Source organism: Diplotaxodon limnothrissa, linkage group LG1 (assembly GCF_057381915.1).
Source record: "Diplotaxodon limnothrissa isolate DT_005_m linkage group LG1, D_limnothrissa_male_GT1.1, whole genome shotgun sequence".
Classification (NCBI taxonomy): Eukaryota; Metazoa; Chordata; class Actinopteri; order Cichliformes; family Cichlidae; genus Diplotaxodon; species Diplotaxodon limnothrissa.
In genome coordinates, this window is record NC_140596.1 from 31,126,413 (window position 1) to 31,150,868 (window position 24,456).

The following is a 24,456-nucleotide window of genomic DNA, read 5'->3' on the forward strand; positions in this document are numbered from 1 at the left end:
GCATAGCATTGCATTTGAAATCAGTGTAATCTTTGTGTCTTGTTGTGTAGATGGTGGGTTGGGGAGTGGCAGAAATGCTCAGCGAGCTGTGGGAGCTCAGGCCAAACTAAGAGGACAGTTCTTTGCATTCAAGCATTAAGTGCGGAGGAGCAGAAAGCCCTGGAGCCCAGTAACTGTGAACACATCCCCAAACCTGAGTCACTATCCTCCTGCAACACACACATCCCCTGCCCAGCAGACTGGACCACTGGCAGCTGGTCAAAGGTGAGTGTGGGTCAGAATCTGAGGTTCAGGTGTAACCAGACAGCAACCTTCACATTTGGGGAAAATGAATTATTTACTAATCGTGGAGAAAGTTTTCTAGTTTTTTCTATTTTGAAAGCATTCATTCACACAGAAAATTTTCACATCTCAAGCTTTTTGAAGTATAATTCAGTTGTTTTACACATTTAGTGTTACTGATCATTTAAGACACTGCTGGTTGCTTAAATGTCTTTTGTGTAACTATTCTCTGACTCTATTACACATAGACACAGTGTGGAATAAGGCAAGAAGCCAGATTTAAGGGTGTTTAAATGTGAGCATTTATACCCTGACCTCTCCCTATTCTCAGCATTTCTCTGTACTTTTTTTTTTTGCCAGGCCTTTTTGAATGGATATATGAAAATCTTTTGTCCAGACCAAATTGTTTCTCCACAGCTGTTTGAAGGATGACCATAAATGTATGGTTTAGATAGTCATCTCCTTCAGTCTTAACTGCTCAGCCTGTTTGTGACAAGGACTAGTTGAGAAAGATATAGCATTAAGTGAAGGTATGGCTGATGCCCTTCCCCACACAGCACCAATCTTAACACCTCCTTAGCCTTCCTCAGCTACCTCCATTTCAGAACTCCCTGCTGTCCATCCTCCTCTCAGATTAACCTGCCTAGACACATGGCTGTCATGACTGGTGAGGTGACAGCTGGATCATCTACACTAAGTCTAGACCCCTGATCTCATCAGTCCTAAGGTCCTGAAGTCCTGTGCTGCCCAGCTGTCCTGGAACAGCTCTTAAACCTGAGCTTGATGCGGGTACCAGCGCTATGGAAGACATCATCATATTGTTTTCCAACAGAGCTTTACACATTTTATAGTCTTTGTTATGTTTTTTAAGCACATTGTAAATCTACAGAGCTGTTGCATGGCTTAATAATGCTTTGGTCTTTTCTTTTTTTCCCCCCTCTTACAGTGTTCACTGTCTTGTGGAAGTGGAGTACGTCACCGTAATGTTACCTGCTCTAGAAACACAGGGGTTGATTGTGACCCCCAAAAGAAACCTTTAGCTGTTAGTACCTGCTACATCCAGGAATGTCCACAGATTGTCGATAATTTTGGAGGTTTCGACTGGTCTGGAAGTGGCTGGTCCAGCAAAGAAGTGCTTAATGAAATAAACCCCATACCCGAAGTCAAACCTCCTGCCAAGTACAGCACCACCAGAGAGCAGCCAAGAGTTCATAACGACCTTAATGACATCGTTGAGGGAGATTTCCACTACCACAACAACATTGAAAATACTGATCACTCTCAGGACAACTATGTCCCGGTGGATGATTTTTACTATGACTATAACTTTATCAACTTCCATGAAGACTTGTCAGATGACTTTGAGAGCAATGGAAACATTTCAGTCAGTCACGGTTTGAGTGTTTCGCAGGAGGTCGAGCCAACCCACAGTGTAAAAGAAGATGCTCACATAGAAATTGCAGCCACTCCCACAGCTACTTCAGCCGTTCCAAAGCCCACTGCCTACACTTTGGAAACAGAAAATCCTCAGAACACAAAAGTGAACGTAACAAAGGACAGTAAAAATGCAGCGGCAAAAGAGGTTTTGCAAACAAATTCTGAAAACTTGGATGACTATCTTTCTGAGGATTTTCTTCTGCCTGTGTCGACCACTCACTCTCCACTACTGTCTACAACTCAGCAATCAAAACCAGCGGCAGAGAAGCATGGCATTCTGTGGCTGCCTGAAAACATTAGTGCAGTGCCTAGTCTGGGTTCCACTACAAAGCAGCCTTTACAGGATGTGAAATGGGGGCAATATGCAGAGGAGGCTGAAAATAACTATGACAGCTTCAGTGAGGAGGAAAATCACACTGAGGATGTCACTATGACTCCAAAGCAGACTGTTTCTACTCCGAGACAACAAACAGCTATCAATACTCCTGACTCTACTGTTGAAGGGGCTCAGGAAACAAAGGAATATGATAATTATGACTATATCTCTGCAGACCAAGATAATGTCGAGAGTCCAGAACCTTCAGGTCCCCCCACATCAGAAACTACAATTCAGATTAAGACTGAATTTCCTCTGGATGAAAATACTGCAGAAATACCTCAAGCCAGTGGGTCAACATTATTTTCAAATGCCTTCACAATGGATGATGTCAACACGGATCAGACTAATTTTGATACATTATATGCCACTACCGAGAATTATTCACGGGATACCGACAGAGACCTCAGCACAACCTCACTTCCTGCCTCTGAGAAATCCATTCCTCCCCCTGTTTCCTCTTTGCTCATCTCAGGTAACCAAGAGGCCTCCACATCATTAACTGGAACAGCAATCATACCTCCTACTCAGTTTTCTCCAGCTGATTTCCCAACGCATATGATGAAACCGATTCCGTCAAAGCCAGAGTTCACTAAAACAACTGGAACGTATCCCACATCTCAAGCTCCGTTGTTTGATGTAGTGAATTATGACTACAACGAAATAGCCTTTCCACCCGTGGTGAGGAGCGGCATTAACAGTGATCCTGGCTCTTCATACCAGGTTTCAACAAACTCAGGAGCCACTCCTCAACACAGCACAACATCAGCACAAGACTCGGAGTCGCCCACACCTGCTGTGGCCTTTTTGCCAACCGTTCCAGCTGTCCTAACATCTGTCCAAACTTACGTCCACACACAAAACACTGCAGCTGCCTACTGGATTGCTGGCAACTGGAGTGCTGTACGTATGAAATAATTTACACATTACACCTGCTTTTATTTTCCAGGCAAATAAAAAACACAAAATAAAAGCATTATCTTCATTCTTTAGGGACAGGATTTGAGCTAGGGTTAACACAGCAAGCGTCAACGTACATAATAAACTGCTTTAATACCGAAAACATCTCTAAATTTCAAATGTGTTCTTATCCACAAGCTTTTCTTGTGCGTGCTGGTTTTCTTTGTGCATCCAGCCTCAAATTGTGCAGCACAAAATGATTCTAATATGAGTTATTATGTTTACGAGCAGTGCTCCACCACCTGTGGACTCGGTGCTATCTGGAGAACTTTGACTTGCAGTACTGGATCACAGTTGGACTGTGATCCCGCAAAGAGGCCCGCACCTGCCCAGAGGTGTTACCTGCGCCCATGCTCTACATGGAAAATTGGGGAATGGAGTAAGGTGAGACTACTTGTTTTATATATCATATATATGTATATATCATATACAAATCAAAAGTTAAATAAATAAAACTGTAATACGGTGGACTTTTCTATTTACTATTTTTTATTACGGCAGGATTTTAGGCAACGGTGATTTGTCTACGACTTTGGTCTAGACTGAACTCTAATATCTCCGACTGGATTTGCAAGTCAAAGCTTTGTGTCTGATATTCTAGTTCAAAGTTGGACAACAGCTAACATTATGCATGGTGTAATAAATGTGGGCATGTTGGCATTTTGATGTTTTGTTTGCATTGAGCTCAGTGTCGTGTTTACTCAGCCTCATTCAGACTCTGACGTGGCTGTAGACTTATTTTTTTGCAGTCGTATTTTATAGTTTTTCAATAACAAACAAACAAACCGATGCAATGTTCCCCACCCCCTGGGATTACAGATACACGATGGAAAGAAAAAGAAAACAGCTTTGATATAATACATGGAGGTGGATATGAATAAGATAAAGCTAGTATACATTTATGGAAGGAATAAACATCATTGCATTGTGATTTGCCGCCTTTTCTTTTTTTACACATTCCATGAAAAGTCACAGAAAGCGTTTCTTTCATCCACATGTTGAAAGATGGAGGTTTGTCAGAGAGAAAATGTTTTCAGGCCAATAAAGATGCAAACGCGATTGTTTTTGGTTGTGCTGCAGGAACCATGAGCTCTAAAAAAAGAGACCTTGAAAATGAAGATGTATGTACAGTGTTATTTTTTTCTGCACAAAAATGACAGGGCTTTGAAAGAAAATCTTCAAAAATTCCAAAGTCCCAAAACATATGAGCTACAGTAGCTGGAGCTTCGTGGCAATGTAAACATGCTGGGGTAACATTAGGATATGTTTTTTTACAAGTTTCACCGTTGACCAGTGCAAATGATGTACCAATTTAAACTGAATCGGACTTTGTTTAATGCAAAGAGAAATATGAAAACATTCCCCGGGGAGGTCAGTGTTAGATCCTGTTGCCATGGCACCTTTGTTTTTCCCCATGAGGATGGATTCATACTCTCAATCTTAGTGCAGACTTTAGACATATTACCTTTTCATAGAAGTAAACCAAGTTTTTCATCTATATCATTACTGGCTGTTAGATATTGGAGCCTGAAATGCTTACTAAGAAAACTGCTAATTTATAAAATATTTATAAAAAAACAATTCATAAATAAATCTGCCTCAAGTAAACACGAGTGTTCATTTTACAAAAAGATTTCTTAAAAAAGAGCTAGACCATTGTTTCTGTGCCCAATTCAATTCAATTCAATTGTATTTATATTTCGCCAAATCACAACAACAGTCGCCTCAAGGCACTTTATATTGTAAGGTAGACCCTACAATAATACATACAGAGACAGTTTGACTCTGTTGTAATGGGGTAGAAGAGAGAAGACAGAAGAAAGACCAATGCATGTATACTTATGGGTCGTCTGTCCAACCCAATAAGCTAAACCAGCACTAGAGAAACGAGTGATGTGAAAATATTTTTGCAATGGACCTGTTCCATACAACGGAAGAAATCGAGTTGTGTAGTTCTGTAAACGCAGATTTGGGTAAGAAAACGAGCACCATATGGAAATGGTACAAAAGGCAGAAGAAAACCATCATTTTGTTTGTGTTAAATCTTCTTGTTTCCAGCTCTCTGTGTAAAACTGAGAGTGATAGGTTAAAGTTGTACCTTTTTGGACAGGTTGGGCAATGAGAAGAAAGTTGTGCTTGTTTAAAGATTTCATGGATTAATACACTTCTGATCATCTGGTTTAAGTTATACTAAATTAAAGGCAACAAGAATTGCTGGTAATCCATTTTTAAAGCCATCCATTGACTAACCTGACTAGATACCAGCTTTCTGGGGTGGAAAAAACACATTAAAATCACATTGCAAATAAGCTTCTTTATATTCATGGGTTACCCTAATGAAGGCTACAAGCTAATAAAGAGCAAGACAATAAAGCTGCCCTTTATACTGAAAGTGTTGCTGATGATTCATCCTCTTTAGACTTTCTGCTCTTTGCAGACCTTGGAAGTAAGTGAAGTTGTGCCTTTTCTGCCTTCACTAAGGTGTGAAGCTGATTTCTAACAACAAGTCCGCATCCAGGAGTCAGCTGGTACGTTTTAAGTGTTTACTGTCAGAAGCACTGTGATACAGAAAGAAAAAAACAACACGTTATATTTATGATGTCATTGACTTGCTTTTACAATATCAAACACTGAGTCATTAAACTTCATGCACATCTCACCTAAACACAAAACATATCCCGAAAACTTTACTGAATATTTGCCCCAGGTATCTAGCTCAAGGCTAACATTACATTGAAAATGGGCTAACACGCTGAAATTGCAGCCGTTTCTCAACTGTTACACAAAACTATTACTGGTAAGCTCAACACAACACATAGTTACTGCTTACTGGCATGTGCTCTTTCAGGCACAACAGAAAAAAGATGAACAAAAAGTGGAAAAGACAACAGTTTGGCTTAAAGGCCTTTAAATGTAGAGAAACTGCAGCAAGTCTGCTGGTACAAAAAACACGTGGTCAAATTCGCATGTGCCAGAAGACTACTCTGTCTCTAATTGTTGGGCCATGTGTTTTCACAGTGCTCCAAGAATTGTGAAGGCGGCATTAAACTGCGGGAGGTTCAGTGCTTTGACCTGAGGGACCAAAGACCCCTTCGACCTTTCCACTGCCGAGCCATGTCCTCCAGGCCCCAAACAACGATGCCCTGTAACCTTCAGCCATGTCTTGAATGGTACACCTCCTCCTGGGGTCAGGTCAGTAATATAAAACAAAGGGTTAGTGACTTTGTGATGAAAAGCAGTTCTGTATACACAGATAAAATTTCTCAATTCAATAAAATTGAAGGCAATGCAACATTAGATTTTATCATTGTAGTGGAAAAAAGAAAAAATCTGAAAGAGTCAGCTGGTAGACACACTGTGTTTGTCTATAATTGCCTGCACTCAAGAATATGACTTTGGCTGCAGGGTTAAAGACAAAGACTTACCTGATAATCTTTACGTAACAAAAATGGTCACAGTTAATGGCTTATCAATGTCGAAGAAGCCTCCACAATTAAATTTTTATCAAATCAATTTTAAAAAATTAGCTTCTTGGAAAGTTTAGAGGGAAAAAAGGGCATTAAATGTCATCTGTAGTAACTCCTTGTTGAATTTAAATTTCTTCTTGCGTCTAAGCTTTGCAGTCATCTCAGTCAAGGCTGTAAGGCTTTACACTTCAAAGTATAAGAGCAGAGCTTCTATTACTTGTACAATATGGCCATGCTCCTCAATATAGTTGACAGATAATAGAGGTGCGTCCACATGGCTGTCATGATTTGGTGTAGGTGTGTTGTGCCAGTAACACAGCCGTGATGTTTTATTTTCTTTTAACAATGCTATGAAAGGCTGTAGTTACACATCTAGATGCTGAAAACCAAAGAGCCTTATAGGTGTCAGGCTGTGGCGTATTTATGGAATCTATTTTCAATTTTTACTTAAGCCATCAAATTATTTTTGTTGTACTCGGTGTTTTTGATGGGGGGGATTACTGTTCTTTTTTAAAATTCGGTGCTGTGTTTTGTGGATTTTTCAACATCCCCTTGGATTTGTTTAATGTCTGAAATCCACAGAATCAATCAGTCAACCTAAACACTGAGATTTACAGCCTCCATGCGTTTGCTGTTGTGCTCTGGGTTGTTCAGTGCTCTGAGGTGTGCGGAGGAGGTCAGCAGCAGCGTATCGTCACCTGTCCAGAGGAGGATCAATGCGACAGAGACCACGAGCCCAGCACCATCCAGTCATGTAATAGCCATCCTTGTGCTCAGTGGCTTACCGGATCATGGGGACAGGTACTACGAAGGCATTGTTGATTGCATTTAAAAACCAAAATCACGAGAACATCCCTGTCGTTGATGAAGCATTATTGCTTGAGGTACGAAAGGATCATGATTACCTTGCATAGAAGGCTACAAAATAATTTGATGTCCATCCTGCTATCATGGATATTTCATACTTCATTTCATACAGCGTTTTTTTGTTTTTTTTCCTGAAGTAGAAATCCTTAAACAAAAATTGCAATCCTATAAAAGAGTTCATTGCAGACTATTCACGGTGTATTGCCAATGTAACCTGGTCACACGACCAGAATCTTTCAGGGGATTTCATGAGACACCCACATGAGCACAAGTGTTTGAGTAGAGTTTAGGGAGAATCAGTAAGGTCAGAATCAGTCAATCGGGGCCAATCAGGAGCGCTGAGGCAGTGTAGCCTCTCAGATTCACCTTTTAGATTGAGAATGTCAAAAATATACTATCCTCCTAACTGACAGCTGAAGCAGTTCTGCACGTCTTGTAATAGTCTAACTGGTGTCAGTTGAAATGTGGCCCTTAATTGTCAATCATAAACTCGGAGAAGAGTTTGGGGAACACTGATATTATTGTACAAGATAAACGTTGTTTTACTTGCCTTTAAAACACATTAAAATTGTTTCCCTCTCTTCTTGCAGTGTTCAACTTCTTGCGGAGTTGGAGTGCAGCATCGACTTATTAAATGTGTTGACACCAGGGCTGAGACAGATGGAGAAGTTGATCAAGCTCAATGTCACCACGAGCCACCGCCTGAGAGCACCCGAAAGTGTAACACGCAAGAGTGTGAGAGCGTACAGCCTGGTGAGTACATTCGAAAGGAAAAAATATGGTTATTTGGTTAAATATTTCCCCAATTCCACAAAAGTTGGGACGCTGTAAAAAATGTAAATAAAAGCCGAATCTTATATGTTGTCCACAGTACAACATATAAAACAGTCAGTGTTTAAATTAAGAAGATGTGCCATTTTAAGCATCTCCCCTCAGTCGGTAAACATCTGGGAGCTGTGGAGACCAGCTGCTGGAGTTTTGGAGATGAATGTTGGTCCACTCTTGTTTGATAGAGGATTCTTGCTGCTAAACAGTCCCGTGTCTTCTTTGTCGTATTATTTGTATCATGATGCTCCGAATCTGGAGTCTTCTGCTGCCAAGCCGTGCCACGATAGCTGCAGCAGGCACTTTTGTTTAGCTTTGTCAAGCTTAAACGCACACAGCCTTCCCTGGAAAAAGACATTATGGAGGATATTTTCCTCTAAAGCCGTTATATACCTTTTAGCACTGATGGCCCTTTTGTAAACTGCAAATGTCATAGGGACTGTTGCCTGAGAACAAGCCAGATGGTCTCTTTCCATCCATGTTTTCAGAATTTAAAAAAGTGTAAAAACATAAAAATAACTAATGACAGAATGGTTTTCTAGAGAAGACGACAGCATTTCTGGATTGTGTTCACCTTTGGCTGCTTGTCTGCACAATAAAGGTTTAACCTGCATTTATGGATGCCACAGTGAACCCTGTTGGGATATATTACTGCCAAATTCAAAATGAGCTGAAATTATGTATGAAATAGTAAAATGTCTCACTTTAACCATGTTTTCGATTGTGATTAAAATTTGCTCTCAGGAGGTTTCCAAATCATCCATTTGTTGCCATTTACATTTTACACGGTGCCCCAACTATTTTGGAATTAAGTGTTGCATAATGTGTGTTTATGTTTATTATAATGATTATCCAGCTACTCCTCTATTTATGTAACACACTAACAGAATTATTGTGATAATCAATGATTACAAAGAGCACTTAAAGACTGTTGCGCGCCTGTTGCAGACGGTTCAATTAAAAAGATTAAATTAAAAAGATTGTGAGGATTAACAGATTTATATTTTGCTGCTGCCAGCAAGTGTAGTTGTTCTCACTAAGACAGGATTTTTTTTTAAACCTTCCCTAAATATTATATGTCAGTGTTAATTCAATTTTAAGCCTGTTTGAGCTGATTAATGCCCTGTCAGGAACATCAAATCTCAGCTCCTTTTTTTTATTAGCATAGTACTGGTTTATTGAGTAGTTCACGTGATTACAGCATATCAAACTAAAACCAGTGACTCATTGTGTGCTAGCTAACATGAAGTGGAGAAAACCTAATGATACTACACTTTAAATGTTGACTTATGATATTTTTTTAAATATGACATTAAAGGATGTTATTGTAAACAATGATTAGGATCACTAAGGAAACATAAAAGCAACAAAGCTTCAGTCATGACCTTTTTAAACAGATGATATTGAAGGAAATACTGAAGATGATGAACAAAAGAAATATTAACTAAGAATGATCAAAACACACTGCCAATGTCCTGCAGCCATTAAATATCTTTGTGTGATCGGCTCCAGTCCCGAGCTAATCTGATATTTTAAATAAGTAGAGGAAACTGATTAAGAAGCAGATGTGGGTTGTTTTTTGGTGTGTTTCCTTTTGTGTTTGATAGCAAATAATTGGTTCTAAACATGTTAAATTACTCAAAATGTCATATTATGATTTTTTTTAAAAGCGCTCCAAAGCAACGATTCTCTTGTTCCAGCTGAACCAATCAGCTTTTTTACAGTAGTTGCACGCCAAATGGCAAAATGTAGGTCTGCGTCATGTATTGTGACAGAACAAACTCATATGCAACACGTGATCAGACAGAAATAATGTGTAATTTACATGAAATTCAAATCTAGCATCCACCACTGCTTCTTCTTCTGGGTGTGAGGGTACTGGTTAAAATGGCAATTACGTGGAGCTTCAGCATGAGTTAAGATTGTAATTCCGACATAATCTCCAGTGACATTAAGGCGGAACAAAATGCATAAGGGGTTAAAAGAAAACAAACCCAGTGATGTGGGTGACTTAGTTTTATGTGATGTCTGTTTCTCGCAGTTGAGCCTTGCGTGGCTAGATAGCTGGCTCAATTTCCCACCTGTATTGTGCCATCAAAATAGTGATGAAAATAATAATAAAATTCAATTACAATTGTTATTTATAGTACAAAATAATATAAGATAAGATAAGATAACCTTTATTAGTCCCACACGTGGGAAATTTGTTTTGTCACAGCAGGAAGTGGACAGTGCAAAAGTTATGAGGCAAAAACTAGAATACAACAAGAATAAATACAGTACACAACTGTACAGAATAGAATAAAATAAAATACTATACACAGTAGAATAAAATAAAATAAATATACAATAAGATAAAAATAGAATACAAATACAAATACTATATACAACTGAGTAAAAATACAACGATGACAGAAAGGATTATTGCACTTAGTATTATTGCATATGTATGGATGTGTGTGCTTGATCAGTTAAAGTCTTTATTATGGAGTCTGACAGCAGTGGGGAGGAAAGACCTGCGAAATCTCTCCGTCCCACACCGTGGGTGCCGCAGTCTCCCACTGAAGGAGCTGCTCAGTGCTGTCACAGTCTGCTGCATGGGGTGGGAGATGTTGTCCATCAGGGATGACAGCTTAGCCGCCGTTCTCCTGTCACTCACCACCTCCACTGGGTCCAGAGGGCATCCTAGAACAGAGCTGGCCCTTCGGATCACCCTGTTCAGTCTCTTCCTGTCCCCAGCAGAGATGCTGCCGCCCCAGCAGACCACGCCATAAAAGATAGCAGAAGCCACAACAGAGTCATAGAATTTCTTCAGGAGTGGGCCCTCCACTCCAAACGACCTGAGTCTCCGCAGCAGGTACAGCCTGCTCTGCCCTTTCCTGTAGAGGGCGTCTGAGTTATGAGTCCAGTCCAGTTTATTGTTCAGATGAACACCAAGGTACCTGTAGCTGTCCACAGCCTCAATGTCCATACCTTGGATGTTCAGTGGTTGCAGTGGAGAATGCTTGTGCCTGCGGAAGTCTACCACCAGTTCCTTGGTTTTACTGGCGTTGATCTGGAGGTAGTTCAGCTGGCATCAGTCCACAAAGTCTTGGGTCAGACCTCTGTACTCCTTGTCGTCCCCATCAGTGATGAGGCCGACTATTGCAGAGTCATCAGAGAACTTCTGCAGGAAGCACTGGGTGGAATTGTGGGAGAAGTCTGCAGTGTAGATGGTGAAGAGGAACGGAGCCAGAACCGTTCCCTGTGGGGCCCCCGTACTGCAGACGACCCTGTCCGACACACAGCCCTGAGTCCTCACATACTGTGGTCGGTCACCTCACCTCACTCCTCACTGGAGTGGACCATCACCTCACTACCTGGATCCTGGACTACCTCAAGTCCAGGATCCAGGTAGTGAGGTGATGGTCCACTCCAGAGTTCACCAGCTTGTCCTTTAGAACCAAGGGAAGAATGGTGTTGAAGGCACTGGAGAAATCAAAGAACATGATTCTCACAGTGCTTCCAGCGGTCTCCAGGTGAGCGAGGGAACGATGTAGGAGGTGAATGACGGCATCATCCGCTCCAATGCCAGGCTGGTAGGCAAACTGAAGTGGGTCCAGTGATGAGCTTATTAGGCGCCGAAGCTGAGCCAGGACCAACCGCTCCAGGGTCTTCATCAGGTGGGATGTCAGAGCCACCGGCCTGTAGCTGTTGAGGTCCTTGGGGCGTGAAGTCTTTGGCACTGGTACAACACAGGAGGTTTTCCAGAGCTGTGGGACTCTTCCCAACCTCAGGCTCAGGTTGAAGAGGTGCTCCATCACCCCACACAGTTGGTCCGCGCAGGACCTGACGACCCTCGAGCTGATGCCATCTGGACCCGCTGCCTTCTTGCCATTAATCCTCCTCAGTTCCCTCCTAACCTGGGTGGTTGAGAGAGACAGGCTGGAGCCTTGTGTTGAGTGTGTATTGGATGCTGTTGTTGGGGGTGGGGGGGAGTGAGCAGGGTGAATAGAGGAGGTGTGAAGTGTCTGAGGTGGAACAGCAGCAGTGGGGGTGGGTGAGTCTGCAGCCGATGTTGCAGACTGCCTCATGGCTGAGTCAAATCTGTTGAAGAAATGATTCAGTTCATTTGCCCATCTCACATCCCTCCCAGGCAGAGAGTTCTGCTGTTTGTGGCCCGAGATGGTTCTGAGGCCTCTCCAGACTTCACCAACGTTGTTTTGTTGAAGCTGGTTCTCCATCTTCTGCCTGTAGCTCTCCTTCCCATTCCTTATCAGTCCCCTCAGCTCTCTCTGCACCCTTTTCAACTCCTCTTTGTCTCTGGATTTGAAGGCCCTCCTCTTCTGCTTGAGGACGGTTTTAATTTCTGGGGTAATCCAAGGTTTGTTGTTGGAGAAACACCGTACAGTCCTGGTAGGTACAGTGTTATCCACACAGAAGTTTATATAGTCAGTAATGCATGTAGTAAGGCTGTCGATGTCCTCACCGTGGTCATCACAAATCACCTCCCACACAGTCGACTCAAAACAATCCTTAAGAGCCTCCTCGCTCTCCTCTGACCATCTCTGTACTGTGCGGGTGGCTGGTGGCTCCCTGCGCACTAAGGGCTCATACACAGGGACAAGGTGCACCAGGTTGTGATCAGATCTGCCCAGGGGAGGGAGAGGTGATGAACTGTATGCCTCTTCTGCATTGGCATACAGTAAGTCCAGTGTTTTATTGACTCTGGTTGGGCAGGTCACAGGCAGGTCACAGGCAGGCACAGGTCAGCAATTTCCCCACGGGGCTCAATAAAGTACAATAATGTACACACTTTCTTCTTTCTTCTTCTTCTTCTATACTGGGTGAAGGTGGGCAGTGTGGAGTCCAGTGAGGCATGATTGAAGTCCCCTGATATTATGAGAAGGGCTCTCGGTGATTGTGTTTGCAGTCTGCTGACCACAGAGTGGAGAGAGTCACAGGCTGCATCCGCGTTGGCCGAGGGGGGGACATACGCTGTTATCGCGATAACATGCGAGAACTCCCGGGGCAGGTAGTACGGACGCATGCTAACGGCTAACAGCTCAATGTCTCTGCTGCAGAGTTGCTCTTTTACAGTGATGTGCCCAGGGTTACACCATCTGTCGTTCACAAAAACTGCCAGTCCCCCTCCTTTCCTCTTACCGCTGTCTCTGGTCCTGTCCGCTCGCAGCAGCTGGAATCCCGGTAGTGTCACGCTTGTGTCCGGAGTTAGCGATGTTAGCCACGACTCCGTTAGCATCATGATGCTACATGATGCTACATTCGATATACAAGGTGATATCGAAGCAAATCTACAAAAAACCATTGCAACAGAGGATCTATCAGCGTTTCTTTAATGGTGCCACATCACAAAATAAGTGGAAAGACTGAGTACGTTAGCCTGAAAGGCCTTCTTTGTTAACCGGGCACGCACAAGATGAACTGAAACTTCCTTTTCAAACGAAGCCAAGAAGGAGATATTTACATTCAAAGCTTCCATTCAAAACTGGAGAATTGCTGGCTGTGCATCATCTTTTTTTTTTTTTTACTCATTCTTGTTGGATCAAAGTTTTCACTTTCGATCTTTTTTATTAAGTACATTCTGGCTCTACAATAGCCTCTCATTACTGTAGGTGATTGTAGACGAAGGTCACCTACACAGAGTGAGGTATAGCAGCCGTTTTATAACATAAGTGGTTCTCTCACTCCCAACTATTCAGTGTGTACCTGTGAGGTGAAGCATGCCCACTCACACCTGGTTATGCTATAACAGTAGCGCTGAAGGTGTTTAGTGTAGAACACGCTTTTATAAAAGGCACTAACCTCCAAAGACTGTCCATCACTACTACATCTCCTGTTTACATGCGTGTCTTCTGTCATTAAACAATCACCCGTTGCACGTTTACTTTCAGTTGTTTTGATCTGGGCCACAGCAGTTCTTTGGCATTTCTGCTGTATATATCAGAAATGAAATCACAGTGTTCTTCAGAGGGCAGCCTGTTGGAGTCTGAATGCCATCTTTGCTGACATTTTGAGAGCACAGAGGAGTAAAAGTGTAATGATAAATATTTGAGGCTTGTGTAACGTGGCAGCAAATATTTGGCCATGTTAGCTTTGTGTTTCACCCTCAGTTACAGTCAATAATGTGTTTGTGGATTTTCATTGGAATAAGGTAATCAGATGGTGGCAAAGGTTATTTTTTCCTCCCTGTTGTCAATAAAGCCTGTTTGAGCTGATTAATGCCCTGTCAGGGTGTTGGAGTACAGAGCAGGAACATCTCAGCTCCTAGCGCACATGATTGATTGATATACCTTTATTAGTCCCACAAGGGGAAATTTCATAAGGCTGCCGACCTATTGCACGCAATGGCGGCGCCATCTTACCCTCCGACCATACATACATTACACAAAACATCACATGGGGAAGACAGGTCAGAGAGGTACAACAATGGAAAATGCACCACACGAGGAAAGATAAGGAGAAAAAAATAACTCCCCCCAGACTGAGCTCCAGCAGGGAGATCAGTTTGAGAACAGAAAAAAACACCTCTGCACAAAGCACATGAAAAAACTCTTAATACACCAAAGAAACACATGACAAGCAACAGGGGTGGGTAAAGGATGCAGCATCGGAAGGGAATAAGCATCGAAGGCGTTTGGAAAGGTAGTGGGGATGAGTGTGTGCATATCAGTGTATATGTATGTGTGTACGTGTCCAGAGTTCAGCTGAGACAGTAAACAGTCTTCCAGCCAACCCAGGTGGCCTTGCATGGAATGGGAAGGAACAGACTAAACACAGTCGTTATCAGGGTGTAATTATAGCATATCAAACTAAAACCAGTGACTCATTGTGTGCTAGCTAACATGAAGTGGAGAAAACCTAATGATACTACACTTTAAATGTTGACTTATGATATTTTTTTAAATATGACATTAAAGGATGTTATTGTAAACAATTATTAGGATCACCAAGGAAACATAAAAGCAGCAAAGCTTCAGTCATGACCTTTTTAAACAGATGATATTGAAGGAAATACTGAAGATGATGAACAAAAAAAATATTCGGAGTGTGCAGTATAATAGATTTTAATGGATTTAAGTCTGACCTTGCACCACTGTTTTTGCATCTGTTCAAATGAGCCCATTTCTTGTGACATAAAGCAGTTCTCCTGTCTAATCACTTGAAGTATCACTCCACATCAGAGCTTAGAGACGGGTATTAATTCAGTGCCATTCAGTCGCTGCAGCAAAGCGAGAGTGATCACAAATATAAACTGGACATAGATCATAAACATTTCTTGCTAACAGTGATCTATATATTTTATCTCTTAAGATAAGATTTACGATCATTAAATTCCAGCCACAAATTCAAAGGTGTGGTGTGCGTTCGCGTGGTCAGTGATGGGGAAGCGCGGGAACCTTTTCAGATATGAATTAGACAACAAGCCATCTGAAATTTTACGAAATCTGGATTCATGTCAATTTATCACTGTGATATTTTAACAGACGGTCTAATCAAACCAAAAAATCAAACCCTTTTTTTTTTCATGATTGATTTCAGTTCATGATTTCCAAAAGCTTCTCTAATTAAAATCCGATGAGACGTGGAGTGGAAGATGAAGAAGAAAAAAACCCCTTTGACTTTCACTGTGAATGCGCTGTGCTGTGGCATAAAAACGTGTAAAAACATGTGTGGAGCTGCGTGAAACCAAGATATATTTTGAGTCCTGTATGCCAGACAATTTACCGAGGCTGTGTGTCATTAATATCCTACTAGGAAGCAGTGGGTGCTTCTCACCAAGATGAGATGAAATTGATGCGAGGTCATCCTTCACATGGACATTACACGTGTTTTAGAAGCAGGGATGCATTCGTTGGGACAAAATCAGCGTGGCATTTTCTCCCTTTGGATTTGTTAATTATGCTCTTTTTAAGAGCTCAGTCTACCGTACACCCCCCCCCCCCCCCCCCCCCCCCACACACACACACACACACACACACACACACACACACACACACACACAACCTTAACCACAGCAGAGGCTCTGAAGTCCTGATCATGAACTCTGACTGCAGAATTAATATGGATGTTTTCCTTGGACGTCAATAATCAAATTTTACTTTTTTTACTGTTTTTTTCTTTTATTGAATATGTCAGGTTTTTGTTACTAAACTCGCTATACATCTCAAGTCTAATTTTGGTGAGGTCAACCAGATTGTATGAGCTCATCAAGTACTGTCAGAAGTAGCTTAAAAAATCCTCGAGGATATGCCCTCACAAAACAGACGTATTGTGGTGGACCACTGGAGGGCTCCACTCACACCCAGTTCTCAGGAAGTGTTGTTGCTGTGTTTTGGAGGGAAAGTGTTCAGTTCTGTGGTGATGAGTAATAAACGAGCAGTGTTTATCGAGAGCTCTCGTGTCGTCTGTGTTTACCTCCACATTGGTGACCCCTGACTCGAACATGCTGCAGTCCGATGGTGGCGCCGACTCCGCTCTGGATGCATCAGCAGCCGCCAGCTCTCTGCCTCCGGCTGCAGCTACGTTTGCTGTGGTGCTCGAGCTGCCGGACTTTTGGCTTCACGATCCCCCGTCGTGGTTCGTGCATGTGGAGGCTCAGTTCGCCCTTCGTGGCATCTCGGCTGACGACACGAAATATCACCATGTGGTGGCTTCTCTCGACCCGCTAGCCACCCGTCGTGCATTGACTCTCCTCCGGGACCCACCCACCCGAGGGAAGTACGCCGCCCTTAAGGAGCTGCTTCTTCGGCGCTATGCCCTCACCGACGCAGAGCGAGCCGAGAAGCTCCTCTCCCTCTCAGGCCTGGGTGGCGGTACGGCTCTCGAACTGATGGAGCACATGCTATCCCTTCTCGGACCGGATGACGGGGGATTCCTCTTCGCCCACATCTTCCTCCGACAGCTGCCGGCGGCCGTGAGAGCCGGCCTCGCCAACTCTCCGCTTCTGGGCACGAAGGATTATTGCTCCCTGGCTGAGGACGCGGATCGTATTCTCCTGGCTACCCGCACTTTCCACGATCACGACCTAGTTCCAGCCTCGCCGGCGGCGCCTTCCACTTCCCCGCTGACCTGCCACGACGTACCCGATCCTTCGCTGACGGCAAAGATCGCGGCACAGCGACACCACGGACGGGACCTCTGTTTCTACCATCAGCGTTTTGGCGCCGGAGCGCGCCGCTGCCTGCCGCCTTGCGCTTTTTCGACCCTGGGACATGGACCCCGCCAACGCGCTGTAGCGGCCGCGACAAAGAAAAACTGCTCTTCATAGAAGACTCGCGCTCTGGGAGACGTTTCCTGGTCGACTCTGGCTCCCAGAAGAGCCTCCTTCCCCCGTCCGGAGCCGACAGTTTAGCAGCAGGCTGCGGACCGCAGCTTATTGCGGCTAATGGCTCTCCCATCGCAACGTTCGGGGAAAGGTTCGTGACTGTTTGTTTTCATGGTCGGGATTTCCAATGGACCTTTGTTGTTGCCGCTAGCTCTGTACCTATTTTGGGCGCTGATTTTCTTTGTGCCCACGGACTGCTGGTCGATGTCGCTAACAGACGCTTAATCGATGCACTGTCTTTTTCTTCAATGCCCTGTTTCACTCGCGCCATCGAGCCCCTGAATCGGGCTAATTTAGTGACTTCAGGGAATGTTTTTCAGCGTTTGCTCTTGGAGTTCCCTTCACTGACTGTTCCTAATTTCTCGAACACGGCAACGAAGCACGGGGTTGAACATTATATTCCGACGGTCGGTCCCCCGGTGTTCGCACGCGCGCGCCGCCTCGACCCCGCGAAACTCTCCGTCGCTCGGGAAGAGTTTGCCGCAATGGAGCGCCTCGGCATAGTGCAGCGCTCGAATAGTGCCTGGGCTTCTCCGCTACACATGGTGCCCAAGTCAGACGGTCGGTGGCGGCCGTGTGGGGATTTTCGCCGTTTGAATAATGTCACGGAGAATGACCGTTACCCCATTCCCCACATCCAGGATTTTTCCGCCCACCTCGCCGGCACCTCGATTTTTTCTAAAATTGACTTGGTGCGGGGGTATCACCAGGTTCCCGTGCGCGCCGAAGACGTCCCCAAAACTGCCGTTATTACCCCTTTCGGCCTGTTTGAATTTTTGCGCATGCCGTTCGGCCTGAAAGGCGCCGCCCAGACTTTTCAGCGGTTGATGGACTCCGTTTTGCGCGGGCTGCCTTTCGTCTTCGTGTACCTTGACGATATATTGGTGGCCAGCTGCTCTGAGAGTCAGCATGCGTCCCATCTGCATCAGGTTTTCCAGCGCTTGGCGGCACACGGCCTGATCGTCAACCCCTCCAAGTGCCAGTTCGGCTTGCCGGTTCTGGATTTCTTGGGCCACCGCATTTCCGCTGACGGTGTGGTTCCGTTGCCAGACAAGGTCCGGGCCGTTTCGGCTTTTCCGTGTCCTGCGTCCGTTAAAGCGCTGCAGGAGTTCTTGGGGATGGTCAATTTCTACAACCGCTTTCTCCCCAGAGCTGCGCACCTGCTGCAGCCTCTCTATGCTGCCTTGAAGGGTAAAACAGCTAAGGACCCGATTGATTGGCTCCCTGAACGCATCCAGGCATTTTCTGGGGCCAAGACCGCGCTGGCAAACGCCGCCCTGCTGGCCCACCCGTTTCCGTCGGCGGAGATTGCGTTGACCTCCGACGCGTCGGACGTGGCAGTGGGCGCAGTGTTAGAACAGCGGGTCTCCGGTGTCTGGCAACCGCTCGCTTTTTTTAGTCGCACGCTTAGAGACAGTGAGCGCAAATATAGCGTTTTTGACAGGGAGTTGCTGGCCCTACACCTCGCCACACGGCATTTTCGTTTTTTTCTCGAGGGTCGGAGCTTCGCCGCGTACGTCGATCATAAACCTTTGACATTCGCGATGTCCAAGGTCTCTGATCCGTGGAGCAGGCGCCAGCAGCGCCAGTTGGCAGCCATTTCCGAGTTCACAACGGACATTCAGCACGTGGCTGGTAAGTCCAACTGCGTGGCTGACTGTCTATCCCGCGTGCTGGTTTCTCCTGTTTATGTTGGCATAGACTTTGAGGCTATGGCCGCTGACCAACAGGCCGACCCGGACGTCCTTGCCCTTCGGTCTGCGCAAACGGGCCTTGTACTGGAGGACAGACCCTTGTGGAACGGCGGGCCTAGCCTGCTTTGCGATGTTTCCACCAGCCGTCCACGCCCTGTAGTTCCCCTTTCGTGGCGTCGTCGCGTTTTCGACTCCGTACACGCCCTCTCTCATCCAGGCGTCCGGGCCTCGGTCAAGCTGGTCAGCTCTAGGTTCGTTTGGCCGGGCCTTCGTAAATCGGTGAAAGACTGGGCAGCCGCGTGCATCCCATGCCAACGCGCTAAGATCCATAGGCACACACAGGCGCCCCTCGAATCCTTCCGCGTTCCAGGGAGGCGTTTTGATCATGTGCATGTGGATCTGGTTGGTCCTCTGCCGCAGTCACAAGGTTTCACGCACCTTTTGACTGTAGTGGACCGCACAACCCGCTGGCCTGAGGCAGTGCCTCTGGCGTCCACTACAGCAGCAGCAGTGGCCAGGGCATTTTTGTCAACGTGGGTTTCGCGTTTCGGTCCCCCCGCCGACATTACCTCAGACAGGGGCCCCCAGTTCGTTTCCGAGCTTTGGTCTGCCATGGCTGACGGCCTGGGGGTCAAGGTCCACCGCACCACTGCGTACCACCCGCAGGCCAACGGGATGTGCGAACGTTTCCACCGGTCGCTTAAGGCCGCGTTCCGCGCTTCTCTCACAGATGGCAACTGGGTTTGACCGCCTTCCATGGGTTTTACTGGGGTTGCGCTGCGCGGTTAAAGAAGACCTTGGGGTTTCCCCGGCTGAACTTGTCCTTGGTCAGCCCCTCCGGGTCCCCGGGGAATTCTTGCCTGAGAGCCCACCCCCGTGCTTCGCTCCCTCCGTGCTATCTCTCCGTCCCCCAAGAGACTCGTTTTCTCTTCCTGGCCCAGTGCACCATTGTGTGCCTGACACCTTTGTTCCGAGGTCGTTGGACTCTTCGCAGTTTGTTTTTGTCAGGCATGACGCTCATAGGCCTCCGCTGCGTCCACTGTATGACGGCCCCTTTCGGGTTATTCAACCGGGCCGGAAGCATTTCCTTTTGGATTTTGGGGGTCGGCAGGAGGCTGTTTCTATTGACAGACTTAAACCAGCACATGTGCTTCTGGATGACCAGGTGGTGCCGGCTCAGGCCCCCCGCCGTGGCCGCCCGCCTTCCACTGGACTGGACAACCCTGCTTCTTCCTCTGGGAGCGCCCCCCACCTGGCGGGGCCTGAGCTACCTTCAGTTTTTCCTAACCGCCCGTGCCAGCCTGGCCCTCAGGCTCGTTTCCCCTCCGCCAGCTCTCCACCTCCCCGGTTCAGCCGTTCTGGACGTTTAATTAAAGCAAGGGTTCTGGACTAGGGGATGACCCTACTGGGTGTTCGGGGGGGGCATGTGTGGTGGACCACTGGAGGGCTCCACTCACACCCAGTTCTCAGGAAGTGTTGTTGCTGTGTTTTGGAGGGAAAGTGTTCAGTTCTGTGGTGATGAGTAATAAACGAGCAGTGTTTATCGAGAGCTCTCGTGTCGTCTGTGTTTACCTCCACAGTATAGCATTAAAATGAACGTTACCTGTAAGCAGAACATTAGAAACCTGTATGTGATGCATCAAAAACTTACACATGTACTTTTTTTCCCCATTTATTTATTTATTTAAGTTCCATATATGCCATCTATAGTGTACTTTTACGGGTAATCTGCTGGTTATTAAACAGCTTATTTACATTTTAATTTCAAACATTCTTCTGTCAGCCTCTCAGGGTTCACTGTGCTCTTGTTGATAAAAGTGGCAGCAGATTGATGATGTGCTAGAAATAGATATTTTTCTGTGAAATCTAGATCTAGCACGGAGTCAGTGACACAGTTTTGCCAATTTTTTAAGACACTTCTCTCATCTTGACTTTATTTATTTATTTATTGTCATGTTGTCATAAGTGAATTGCATTTGTGCTTTGCACGATCACAACTTCAAAGCAACCCAAGATATAAGGCCTACTTCAAGGTATGAGTGTAGCCTGAAGTAGGATCATAATTTACACTTAAACCTGGAGATTTTTCTTTCATTTACTTTTTGTAAGCATAAACATTAATTGCCGCTTTGTTTTCATTAAGTATTGACAGCCTGCAGGTTATATTTCTTGTGGTTTTGTTTGTCTGTTTAAATGGCACACCACTTCTTTCAGAGAGATTAGCTATTATTGTTACTCCCCTCGAGTCTTATTAAAGCTCAACTTGTTCTTTGCGTTTAACCTGACATTTATTTTGGACAGGAGGATTCTGCGACATGCCTCAACATGTAATGATGTCCACCACAGCCGATAGAATGCCATCAGAACTAAAAGAAATACAAACTTAAATGAATATTCTTAATAAAGTCCTTAAGTGTTATATCTGATGAGACATTCCAACAAAATGATCAATAAAGTACACATTACACCTCAAACTGCGGTAATTGCACTGGAATATCACGCAACACTCGCGTATTTACATACAACGATAATAAACAAAATAAAACATTTATCTCATTGGCCTCACTCAAAGGGAATAAACTTTCATCTTTACATCGTGGGGAGTTCCAAAAAAGCACTCTCTTATAACTTTCTGTAGACGTGCAAACCTCGCGGCTCTTCTCTTAATTAGCTTGCTGAGTGTGACAGCCAAAAAAAAGCCCTCTTTGCAACAACAGACGGAACTATAGAAAAGGTTCCATCCTAATTGCACAGTTAGCACAAATAACACATTTAAACATATAAATCTAATCAACAAAACATGAATTACTATTTATTTATTATTTCACCTACTTATTGTTTTAACCTTAACTATCTAATAAAATGAACTTAAATGCGAGAGTTGCCTATGACGGCAGCAACAATTATAATGTTAGGTAAATAAGAGGGTGCTGGTCTTTGGATGGGGATCTGTCAGTCTCGAGTTCATTTTGAAGTAATGCTGGACTGTTGCTTCAGTAGACATGTGCTGTTTGCTGTTTGTTGTATCTTCAGGGCAGGGCAGAGGGATTTTGTAGGCCAGCACAGCAACATTGTGACATAAGTTCTGCAGTCTGTGCATGTTGTCTGGGAAAGGCCACAGGGAGAATAGTGGGAGGTCAAGCAGATGCATGACCTACATACAGTCTAAGCGTCTGTCTGCAGACAAACATTCCCAAAGCACAGAGTTAATGCAGGATACTAATGAAGTTTTCATATAACTTTTTGCATGCAAAAGTATCTGTCTTGGTTTCATAATATCTGTCATATTTTACTGAAAATTAAAATCCAAATACCGAAACTTGGAGTACATAATAGATAAGTGCCATATATGGGGCAGGGCGTGGGAGTGGGGTCCGCTCCTCAATTTCATCTGCAAACTAGCAGCCCACATGCCCCTCAGAGAGCATGCATACTTTACTGAAATGGTATATCATTCACCAGTGGAGGAGTTTGGAGGCCACAAAAACATGAAACGATTCTCCAGCTGCCGTTGAACTCCACAGACCAAGCAGAAACATTTTCCGTTTCTTCATTTGACGTGAGAGGAAAAAAAGTCTTCAATTTGAAATCACAATGTAGGACAACGGTTCCCTCATGTGTTTCAAACTTTATGGCATTTGAATAAAAACTATTTTTTATGTTCCTGGGAGCCCAATGCAATCAGGCATCGTCATCAAAATCTCTTGTGCTGTGACATCGACATCATCGGTGGTGTTACAGAGAGAACTGTAATCGCTCGTTCATCAGATTTACTTCAGACTCAGCGGGTGTTTGGTAATGAGAAGATGTGGGAGGTCAGGCGGCCGCGAGAATGTAAAATATCCACACACAATCTCAGTGTAACTGCAACTGCACTAGTACTGTAGAAAATGACAATATTGAAGGCATAACTAGTGTTCTGGTTCACTTTCACTTGTCACATAATGTTGTTTTTGGCAGGCATCTCTTTCAGAGCTAAACAAGAGTGAGTCCTTGACAAAGTGCACAGAAAAAGCCCTAAATAAATGAAAACTGAGAACTGAAATTAATATGCAAATGAAATTTAAAAGATAATCTTTTTTCCCCAGCTTGGCTCTAATTCTCCCATAAGTGTCAAAAACATAATTACCCCAAACTAATTTAAACAAATAGCTGTTTGTCAGTGGTGAAAGAAAGTTTGTCATTTAAAGTCCAACAGATTCAGAACGTTGCTTTTGCTACATTATGCAAAACTGTTGTTAACTTTCACTGTTTAATAAAGTGATAATAATAAAAAAATACCAACTTTTATTCCATTTATTTATTATATGTGAAATGTTTTAGTTCTATATATTTTAGGTCATTCAACTCTTATTTTCATTTTTATCTTTTTATTTGTCACTAGCTTTATAATATAAATATATTTCTAGAATATCTATGTCTGTACAGTTTATAGATAGTAGCTCACAGATGCAGAGACACATCCACTGCAGACTGTCATCCAACCAAAGCCTGCATTCACAGACCGTGAAAAAATACATATAACTGAAGAGTCCCATAGTCCCACTCTTCTCTTTTGTTGTTTATTATTCTTTACAGAAAGAGGAATAGAAAGAGAGGCGCAGTAAACAGGAAATACTGTGCACTGAGAGGCAGCTGTGAACTGAACTGAGTGACATTGCAAATTCTACATAGAGGAGTTTTGAGAACCTCGAGCGGTGGGTTTAGGTTTATATTATGCAGAGAAAATGTTTAAATAGTATAACCATATTTAGAGTACAGACTAGTACAGTGTGTTGTTAAGAAAAAGTAACATTTTTATCTTGATAGGCCACCTCGATATATAAAAATATATTGAGTAAGCAATGGTGATTTTTATCTAACACCATTTTCCCCCCTTTCACATTTGCCTTTAACATCTGCTTTCCCTCTGTAGTCATCTCGATTGAGGGGATGGGCTCAAAGGCGGAGGATCTACAGCACTGAAATATTTTTGTCTGTTTAAGCCATTAATAGTTGCCTTTGTTGCTCCAAAATGTTGATATTAACCACCAAAACGGAGATTTCAGCAGCGGTGTGTGGGCTGTTTTCTTTCTGCTTTTCTTTTTTCGTCCCTCTCTTCCTTAATATTTTTTCAGCAGTGGTGGGTGTTTAAAAAAGGAGGGTAGGCAGAAAAAACCCAGCTCCTCAGATGCTCTTAAAAAATGTTACCCATGCATCCACTGGTATGACCGTGTGCGC

General features: G+C 44.1%; 1 protein-coding gene across 1 annotated transcript in view; it reads left to right on the forward strand.

Moving 5' to 3' along the window:
• The window catches only part of adamts7 (a disintegrin-like and metallopeptidase (reprolysin type) with thrombospondin type 1 motif, 7), a 104,402-nt gene that overhangs the window by 78,299 nt on the left and 1,647 nt on the right, over positions 1-24,456 (forward strand). The window contains exons 18-23 of the mRNA XM_085349799.1: positions 51-264; positions 1,229-2,998; positions 3,287-3,439; positions 6,074-6,247; positions 7,177-7,323; positions 7,980-8,142. Coding sequence (XP_085205925.1) covers positions 51-264; positions 1,229-2,998; positions 3,287-3,439; positions 6,074-6,247; positions 7,177-7,323; positions 7,980-8,142 — 2,621 coding nt within the window. The remainder of the gene's footprint in view (positions 1-50; positions 265-1,228; positions 2,999-3,286; positions 3,440-6,073; positions 6,248-7,176; positions 7,324-7,979; positions 8,143-24,456) is intronic.